Raw genomic sequence first — 9,704 nt, forward strand, 5'->3', positions numbered from 1 at the left:
GTTTATTACTCAGAGATGTTGCTGTCGCTTTTTCCTCAGCCCCTCCCTTGGGTGGTGGTGATCAGGGGCTAAAGAGAAATAAAATACCCCCAACTAGTGAAAGGGAGCAGATGGCATCTAATCAAAAGGACAGAGAGCCATTTAGTAAGGATTACTCACTGTGCTGGTCACTGTTCGAGCATATTCTTAACCTGACCAGAATGGGGCAATGCAGCTTTATCTCATCAGGGCTCCTCTTTTCCGGAACCCATGTTTTTATTTTTTTTCCACCTGAGAATTTTGCTTTATTGGGTGTTTGGATAAATACAAGGTATTTCTTATTTGAGTGACCACCACTATGACTAATGTCAAACGGAAATGATTACATAGCTTACTGTATGCAAGGCCTCTTACTCTGGATTTTTTTTTTTTTCATATTTAACTCATTATTTTATCAAGTAACCGAAATTTTAGAAGAGTGTTTTTTGGGTTTTTTTTTTCAATCAACACAGTAAGGGAAGATATTTTGGATATTTCATGATGCTTTATAAAAAAATAATAGAACACTTTGTCCTGAAATTTAAGTTTCATATCTTGAAGTAGTATTTCAAACCACTGTTATGACTAGCCTATTTCTAGCCTCATTAGGCTAGAATTCTTTTGCATATGTTGCAAAAATTCATATTTCTAATGAAACTCAGTGGATTTTGACAGATTACAATACAATGATCATGTCCCTGGGAAGACAAATTATAAGAGGGAATGTTCATAAGTTTTGCAATGCAAATGTTGTTACTAAGGAGAATCAGACGCCCCAAGCACCCATGCTGTTTGCCACATGCTCCTTCCTCTCTCCTGTCAAGGTTCTCATCTTGCTAGATGATGTTTTCACTTTAATTTCTATCAACCACTTTTCCGCTTACCTTTAAGTGTCTGTGGAAGAGCAGCTTCAGACCACTTCCTATCCAGCGGTCTGAGCACTGAAGTCTCCAGGAGGGAGGCGCTGCGCAGGCACAGAGGGCATCTGTGTGCCTTTAGACCAGTCTGTGACCTTGGTTGAGTGGCAGTGAACTTGGGTGCTGGAGCATCGATTCACCGTAACATTCCTCTTTTTCGAAAGTGACTTGTTCTTCATTTTCAAACTCGTCTGGATCTCTGGAGAAGGAGAGATCAGGCACGACCTCCCGGGCACTCAGAGCATACTGTACCACGCACCTGTAGGACTTCCTGATCTACCGCATCAGACCCGCTGGGCAAGTTCCCTTGGTATTGCAGGGACGGCACAAAGGAGAGACTGTGCTACACAGAGCAGGGGTGGGCGGGTTTATCCCAGAGCCTCTGGGAGATGAAGGAATCAGCTCTGGGATCAGTAGCCACCTGTAGCCCCTCCCTGGGGAGTGCAGAAAGGCTCGACTATTTATTCTTGAAAAACACTGACTTGAAACTCGAGTTTCTGGGGCGATGGCTGGATATTCTGCCAAGAGGTGGAGGGCATGGCAGGGCAGGGTGTGCATGAGTCCTGCTCCCACCCAAGAATTAACAACTTTTCTTCTAACAAATTTTCTTGGGTGCAGTATAGAGACTTTCACACCTCTAGCATGAAAATCACTTTATGTAGGAAATAGAAAATTCCATATTTCTTGTAGGAAAATTGATGCCAAGTATTTCAATTGTTAAATATACGGCATTCTGTACTTCGTGAAGGAAGTACACAGATTTTCAAATGAGAAATATGAAAAATTCCATATTTCATGTTACCTTGTTTATTCCCAATTCAGTGTGCAATACAAGAATTTCATATTTCATGGGAAAAAGCTCTGTGCCTAGAGTTTCAAATGCCAAAGCGGAGAAATCCGTATTTCATGTAGGAAAATCATGGCTCAGAGTTTCCTAAATGAAATACAAAAAGTTCAGTATCTCATGGAGTAAGTCTCTGCCAAGATTTTCTTATGTGAAATACAGGGAAATCCGTCCTCAACAGAGGAAAATCAGTGCCCCGAATTGCATATATGAAATCATCAAAATTCCACATTTTGTGTATTAAAGTCAGTGGCCTGATGTTCATAAGTGAAATAGACAAAACTCCAGATTTCATGTGGAAAACTCAGCACCCAGTTTTCCGTATGTGAAATACGCAGAATTCCAAATTTCACGTAGGAAAACAGTATGTGCATATATTTTCATATAAAATGTAGAGAATTCCATTTTCATTTTGGAACGTTTGTGGTGAGATTTTCACAGGTGAAATGTAGAGAGTTGCATATGTCATTCATGAAAACTTCATGCATGAATTCATATGTGAAATACCGAGTTCCGTGCTGCACGTAGAACACTTTTGCCCACATGTCAAAATGTGACACAAACATGGAATTCTCTCTGTAGAGAGATTTAGAGATGAAGCATCTCTTAATACAGAGATGCTAAGGACAGTGTCCTGCTAAGAGCCATGACTCACCAGTGCCAGAGGAATTGAAGTCTGAACATTCATTGTACAGAGGTCCTTTCAAACTAGTTCTGTTCTCATCCAGCCTCCAGGTGAGAGAACACATGCTAGCTAACCCCATCAGCCCAGGCCTGTGGGACTGGGAGGGGGTGAGAGGATCAATCTAAGACACCCTTTTATGGAGTGGTTTCAAACTGTCAAACTCTGCACGTAGCAGCTGCTGATGCTACAGTGCCATCCGTCTCGCAAGCCTTACAGAAGAGGGCAAGCTGGGTTCACGTGGCTGGTCATGTCGGGGAAAGAATGCTGCACTTGAGGACAGAAAACCCTCTGTAGCCGGGTGTCCTAGGGGCTGTGTGTAGCCCCTCGTCTGTGCCTGGGAATCTGGCCCACTCTCGTTCTCTGCCCCTTCACATCCTCCCTGACTGCCCCCGGGTGCTTTTTTCCTGCCGCTCCTTTCTGCTCAGGGATCCACGTTTACACTTACAGCTTGCTCTGTCGGACAGATCCCTGGGCTTTTTTCCATCACGTCAGTGCTTCTGATGCCCCAAGGTCTTTGTACCTTACACAAGCTCTTTCACGTTTCCAGTGTCCATTCTTCCATCCACCAGCCAGGCCAGTTCAGAGAGCTCACACACCCATTTTTGCCAGCGCACATGCATGTGCACGCACACATACACACACACCCCCTAAGTCTGAAAAGAAACTTGCACACATGCGCGACTCTTGGCTTACTTGTGCAGTATAACGGACTTTGGTAAGCACCCCTCTTTTTTAGTCCCAGTTATCTGCTTCACTCGCTAGTTGATCAAGTCAGTGTCCTCGTCTACTTCCACGATATATCCTGGAAGGTGAATGGGATTTGCTCGTGAGGGGGACTGACATGCAAAGAGGCTGGCAGGGTTGGAAGTCCTCACTGTGGACAGTTGAGTGACGTGTGCCTGCGTTCCCTAATCCTATCGCCTTGGACCGGCTCACAGTGCCAATCAGGTTGGCGTGATTCCATTCCCTGTGCTTTACTTCCAGAAACAACACGGAAATAGCAAGGGGTTTTGAACTGGAAATTGATCATGCACCCCTTTTCCTGGGTCACTGAGGACAACAATTCTTCAACTTTCTCTTTACAGAAAGGCAAGCCCCAATTCTTATCACCTGGGTGATAATTCACTTAAAATCATGAAGATATTCTGCATGGGTAATGTCAGTTTCATCATAACTGGAATGATCAACGCAAGAATACATGGGTGGGGGTAAAAGTCAACGTATTTCAATCCGGCACTAGTGTTTTTTAGAACACTTATCCAGTCAACCCTAAATCTTTCCTGACAGAGGCATTCCTGCAACATCTTTGCCCTCTGTGATCCTAACTAATACTCTCACTTCAGCGAGTGATATTCCTGCCCATTGGGCATAACTCTAAGTGTGTAGGTACTCTTGTTTCCAAATGTGGGTCACTGTTAACTATTCCTGCGATAACGTATTTCTTGTTGAGCACAGATATCACGGAACTCTTTAAAAAAGTCACAATTCAAGATGCTGGAAGCATTTGATCCAGGAGTGAAAGAAAGGGTCAAATTCACATGCAATCTAACAAGATACACAAATTAAAAAAATAAAAAAAAAGAGGGCATACGAGCAACACAATGCAGGAGTGTTGAACAGGGCAGTGTAAGAACTCAGAGAGCTATGGCAGCAGAGCTGTGCGTAACAGCACAAGCACGGGTGCATCATGAAAGAAGACAGGAGGCAAAGGCAGACCCGCAGGAAGGAACATCAACTCACATTCATGGGCAGACACAATGGAGACGCCCGGTCTTCATTCTAAACAGAGGAAAACATGAATACATCCAGGGAACAGGAAGCAAATGCAGCTCAGGGTGACTGAGACAGAATGCTCATGAATTCATCAGAAACCCGCCAAGTCTCACACGCATTGATATTCAGTGGAAGAAAACCTTACACAACACATCCAAGTGTGCAGTCAAATCTAATAGCACCTAGACCCTAGGGCCTAAGTGAAAGCCCTGAAGAGACTGGGACACAAGTCATGGCAAGTTTCCAGAGACTGACCAGCAAGTCAACCATCCACAGTTCACTTTTACTCACCGACCCGTGACTATCTCTGCACTCTTCACTCCAGCACAAGTTAGAGCTAAAGCCACCCCTGGTACTGAAGCACTGGCAGGAAATATTAGGCATTGGGGGACCCTGTCCTAAACTTTTCTTGTCTGTAAGTTCTTTGCAATGCCTTCTTGCTTCATAGTGAGTTGAATGTTAAGGCTTTTTCCTTGTTCTGTACTCTTAAAATGTCTGATGCTGTGCAACAGAGAAGATACCTGGGGCACCACCTTCCAACAAAATTGCGTTCCACCTTTTCGCTCTCTGGCCCTTGTTCACCAGACCCTGTCCGTGGACATCCACATTTCCCTTGTAAAACTGCCAGACCCACAGTTAATGGGCCCCTCATCTTCTTTCTCCATCCTCCCCAACCCCCACCCCACAGGAAGAACTGTGTCTCCTGACACAACACCCACATATGACTTAACCACCTCTACAACTCTCCATGGACTGGTACTTCCTACGCGGTAAACTGAGAATCCTACATGCAGCTGAAGTTTTTGTCCTGAGGCCCTCCCCAAACAATACGCAGACGCATACAGTTGACGCTTTTTATTTGTCCTTCGGCATTATTTCAGGTTTACTTGTGTCTCCCTCTCGATCCGTTTCACCACCAGACCACTCTTCACTACTTTCCCGTCCAAGAGAACTCTGCTGGCCATTGATCTTCACATGAAGCAGCTTCTTAGGTTTTCTATTTTAGGGAAAGGGGGACACTGCCTCATAAACGTCTCAAAGTCGAGCAGGGGCGGTTCCTTTCAAAAAAGACAGAGACACAGATATGAAAACCTACCCTCTCTGAGAACACTAAAGACAACTTTACTCTTTCAAGTCAGTTGCCAGGAGACAGAGTCTGTGAATTTTTACATGTCCTCTAAGCACATACTAAAAGACATGTACCCCAGTCTTCCTCGTAGAACTATTACAATACCTAGGACATGGAAGCAACCTATATATCCCATCGGCAGATGAAGGGATAGGGAAGTTGGGGTACCGAAACACAATGGTGTGTGACTCAGCTCTAAAAAGGAATGCATCAAAGTCAGTTCTAGTGAGATGGAATGCACGTGGAGCCTATTACAGGGAGTGAAGTGGGTCAGAAAGAGAAAAACAAACACTGTATGTTAACACAAATATCTGGAGTTGAGCACCATGTAGGTGATACTGAACATCCAACACGCAGGGCAGCAGATAAGACACAGACATATAAAGAACAGACATGGGACTCAGTGGGAGAAGGTGAGGGTGGGTTAATTTGAGAAAACAGCCCTGAGACATGTACATTACCTTCTGAACAACAGATGACCAGTGTGAGTTTGATGCGTGAAGCAAGGCAACTAAAGTCATGTTGCGGGACAACCCAGAAAGACAGGGAGGGGAGGGCGGTGAGTGGTGGGTTCACCATTCGGGGGACACGTGTATACCTCTGGGTAATTCATGTTGGCCAATGTACGGCCAAACCGGTCACCGCATTATAAAGTAATTATGCTCCAGTTAAAATAAATAAAAAACTATTCTCCATAATCCTTCACAGTGGTCAGTTTCTCACAGTGAGGGTGGCAGGTGAAAAAGATGCAACGGAAAAAAAAAAAAAAAGCGTGATGACCAAAATGGAATCAAGTGATGGGTCAGTGGGGGAACAGCCTTGTACAAAGGAGACTCACAGACCTGGTGGAAAGGAGACTTCATGAGGAATAGTAGGTGGACCCCAATTTAAGAGAAGCCTGAGGCTGGACTTGTTGGCCAAGGAATGACAGTTCAGAGATGTGTGCAGCTGACTCAGATATAAATTGGAGTGACTTTGGCCTGACCAGGCCACTTCATCTACCTCAGGCTTCTCTAGTTAGAACCTGTCTTTCACTACAGGTCTCCACACTTGCTGTCTCTTGCTGATTTCCCCGTACCCGGTGTCACACTGGATTCCACAGAGTCTCACTTTCTCCACAAGTGAAATAAACGACCCAAGTTCCTGGACAACCCTTATGCCAGTGCTCAGCCCCTGGGCGCCTCACCTCTCGTCCTCCTGCTACCTCTCGCGGTGGAGCCTTCCTCCTCACATAGTACTGCAAAGGATTGGGCCACAGATCCTTTATGATGATCTGCCAGGGAAATGAGCAAGGTCGGCACAGGGCTGGCCAGACACTGAGCCTTCCCGTGCACCGCCAAGAACTCCAACATAAATCACCAATTTCGGCCCAGTGGCCACGTGGGACCCCACCTCAGCAATCCGGCCAGATCCTGTGAAGTTGTGGTCAAAGAACCAATTGAAGAAGTTAACGCTGCTGTCGTGGTGCCTGAGGCTGTATGCCTTACGTTCAAACCCCTGGGACCACTGAATCGGAGTGGAATGAGACGCTCGGTATCCTGCAGGAAAAGGAGCATGGGAGAAAGACCTAGCTCACTTTCCCACTCAACCTACACTCTTCTGCCCCCACTCCCCAAATCCAGGGAGCTGCCTCTTACCAGGGACGTTAATGAGATACTCCTTAACAATCACTTCATTCTGGAAATACCTATTCCTCCGAAAGGACAATGTGATCTTGCAATGATGAGTGGGATGCCTGAATTCCTCCACCTGCCAGGACAAAGTGTTGGGGGTAGGGGGAGTGGGTATGAAACATCTTTACAGAAGAGCTGTCCTTTCCCGTATTCAGGGATAAACCATGCCCTCTCCCCTCCCCAGTCATCTCCCCTCCACAGTTAGTGGGGTCCCCTGCCTGACCTCCAAGTTGGTCATGAAGTGAAGCATCTCTTCATCCTGGTTGCTCATCATAACTGACATCTGGGGGTGGTTCATAAACTGCTTTAGGTCAAGGAGCCTCTAGATGCTAGAGGTAAATGTGCTGGAAGAACAAAGCTAGCCTAAAGAGTAGAATGGCATTGTCTGACTTCAACGTGCTACTAGTGAACTCGCCACGTTTCCGTGGATGCAGACTGTATGAATGCGGAACAAGGCCCAAGGCTGTGCCTATGAGTGCACTACCAGAAGGAGCTTCTGTTCCTAACAGGAAGGCCCTAAGCTCCATCTCAGCCTCCTTCAAGGTAGCTTACTTCTGGAAAACAAGCATTCCTAGCTACAACCAGTATAAGCACTTACACATCCCAAACCCACCCCCAAATTCACTCAACTTTTTGGAGAAGACCTGCATTCCAGACAAGCTTTTTCTCTGAGGAGTCCCTAATGCTAATGACGATTCCGACTGGGACCTCTGCAAGTAAAGCCCAAGTATCAATTTGTGCTAGTCAGGACAGCAAGAACATCACACCTAATATCAGGAACAGATATGCAGGACGGTAACCAATACCCATCATCCAAAAAAAAAAAACAACTTTCTACCAGAACTGCCAGATCTGTAAAACTGCTCCTGCAATATCCCATGTTTAAAGAAAACAAAAAAAGAAAAAAGAAAAAAAAATTCACAACCACCACACCAAGGGATACAACTTCGACCCAGAAGCCACAGATTCCCTGGATGATGGCGCTTCTGTGTTCTAGATGCAGCTTTCGCCTCTGACAGTTCTTATGTTTCAGGCGAGCGTGCGCCCTTTGCGCTCTCTTATTCACCGGCTCCAGCTCCACCTGCAGGGCCGCCAGCGCCTCCAGTGCAGGCTGGTCGCTCGTGCCTCCAGGCCGTGGATGTTTCTGGCCCTGCTCCTCCGAGGACACCTGCTCCTGCTCCTCGTACGCCACCACCTCCACCTCCTCCATGACGTCTAACACCAGCAGCTGCAAATCCTGCCCGATTCCCGCCAGCTCTCCCTCCTCCAGGACCGCACCTTCCTCCGCTGCCTCCACCCAGAAGAGGGCAGCCTCCTCGCCTGGCGCACCACCTGGGGCCTGCAAGGCCTCTGCCGCCCCCACTGGGCTGACAGGCCCCAGGGCCCCTCCCTCCTGAAGACCCGGACTCACAACCAAGATCCAGGATCCGGGGGTGCTGCCGCCTTCCTCTGGCCCCGTCTCACTCGCCATGGTGTTCTGGCCGGAGCCCGGAGCTGCGAAGAAGGTGGCCACCAGAGCACAGCAGACGCCGGCACAGCGCGCCCACCGGGCAGCCGCACTCAACGCGGTACCACCAACAGGATACTCGTGCGCAGCCAATGAGCAGGGAAAGGGAGACACGCATGCGCAGAACCGTGAGCCACCACGCACGCGTAGTATGGCAGCGGGAAGGGGCTGAACTCTACACCCTGACCTCCAGACCTCACGACGAACCAATCAAATGGAGTCTAAAGGCGTTGGCTCCTGGGCCACGCCCCTTGGAATTCTGGCCACTCTGGCCCCAGGTGACCCCTGGGCCAAAGTCGGCCCAGCGCTCTGTGCACCGGTCCACGCAAGCCTTTTGCCTGCTCAACAGTGCAGATGTGCCTGACCAGAGACTGGGAGAGCCAGGCCAGTTGGAGGCGAAGGAAGGGACCCTGAACCTGACGCCGCGACCATCCTCAAGCTTGAAATTGCCTCTGGAGCAGCGGGCGACTCCATATGCTCAGAGATCCACAGAGGTGAGACAGGGTTCCTGGGTACCTCAGGGACAGAGGTGCTCGCCTCGGATCCATACTGCAAGCCATGGCAGGGCGTGGGGTGGGGGCGAGGTGGGGGGCGGGGATGCGGTGGGCTCACACAGACCTCACCGTGGTGCACCTGCTGCAGAGTCCATCCCTAAACTTGGGTCTTAGGCTTGAGCAGTGTTAGGAATGCAGCCGTCATCTGAGGAAGAAGCAGAGCACTCTCCTCGGCTCGCTGTTTGGGCCCCACATCGCAGCCCCAGGCCAAACCACCGTGGAGCCCCTGGCCTATGGTCTGTCAGCTCTTGCCCTTTCCGCCAGCCCCTGGCTTAGAGCAGGCACCCGGGTGGCTAAGGATGGGCGCCTGCGGATGCACTTCCCAGAGGAACAGAGCTGCTCACGCTCTGTCGCCTAGGATGTCTGCTCTTTCACAGTGAGCACCTACCTTAGGACGCACACACACACAATCAGGTGACCCAAGCACACACATGTACACACACATGTGCAATGCACAGGGACACTAATGCAAACAGGTGTTTCAGAGACTGAAGAACCAGTGGTTCGTGTGAAATGCATAGATTTCCTTATTTCTCCCAGGAAAATGTTCATTCTGATCTTCAGATGTGAAATGTAGAGAAGTCCAACTTTCCTGAAACAGAAT

At 48.1% G+C, this 9,704-nt stretch overlaps 1 protein-coding gene across 1 annotated transcript; it reads right to left on the reverse strand.

Annotated features, from left to right (window-relative positions):
- Nucleotides 1-5,208: 5,208 nt before the first annotated feature.
- On the reverse strand, nt 5,209-8,510 carry LOC148773137 (testis-specific Y-encoded protein 3-like). Its single transcript, XM_088834524.1, has 6 exons — nt 7,983-8,510; nt 7,263-7,340; nt 7,004-7,115; nt 6,759-6,904; nt 6,553-6,639; nt 5,209-5,295 (listed from the first exon to the last, which is right to left on the reverse strand). Exons 1-6 carry the CDS (start codon nt 8,508-8,510, stop codon nt 5,209-5,211), a joined length of 1,038 nt encoding a protein of 345 aa, XP_088690650.1.
- Between the last annotated feature and the right edge of the window lie 1,194 nt (nt 8,511-9,704).

Source organism: Moschus berezovskii, chromosome Y (genome assembly GCF_049115385.1).
Source record: "Moschus berezovskii isolate FMDL1 chromosome Y, NW_MosBer_1.0, whole genome shotgun sequence".
NCBI classification, from domain to species: Eukaryota; Metazoa; Chordata; class Mammalia; order Artiodactyla; family Moschidae; genus Moschus; species Moschus berezovskii.

What these genes read in the sequence shown, in the direction of transcription:
- LOC148773137 (XM_088834524.1), bottom strand. Translation starts at nt 8,510, where the DNA reads ATGGCGAGTGAGACGGGGCCAGAGGAAGGCGGCAGCACCCCCGGATCC. An exon ending in GATCTGGCCGGATTGCTGAG is followed by an intron (nt 6,640 to 6,758) that starts GTGGGGTCCCAC and finishes TTTCCCTGGCAG; the next exon opens with ATCATCATAAAGGATCTGTG. An exon ending in AGGTAGCAGGAGGACGAGAG is followed by an intron (nt 5,296 to 6,552) that starts GTGAGGCGCCCA and finishes CTTTTTTGAAAG; the next exon opens with GAACCGCCCCTGCTCGACTT.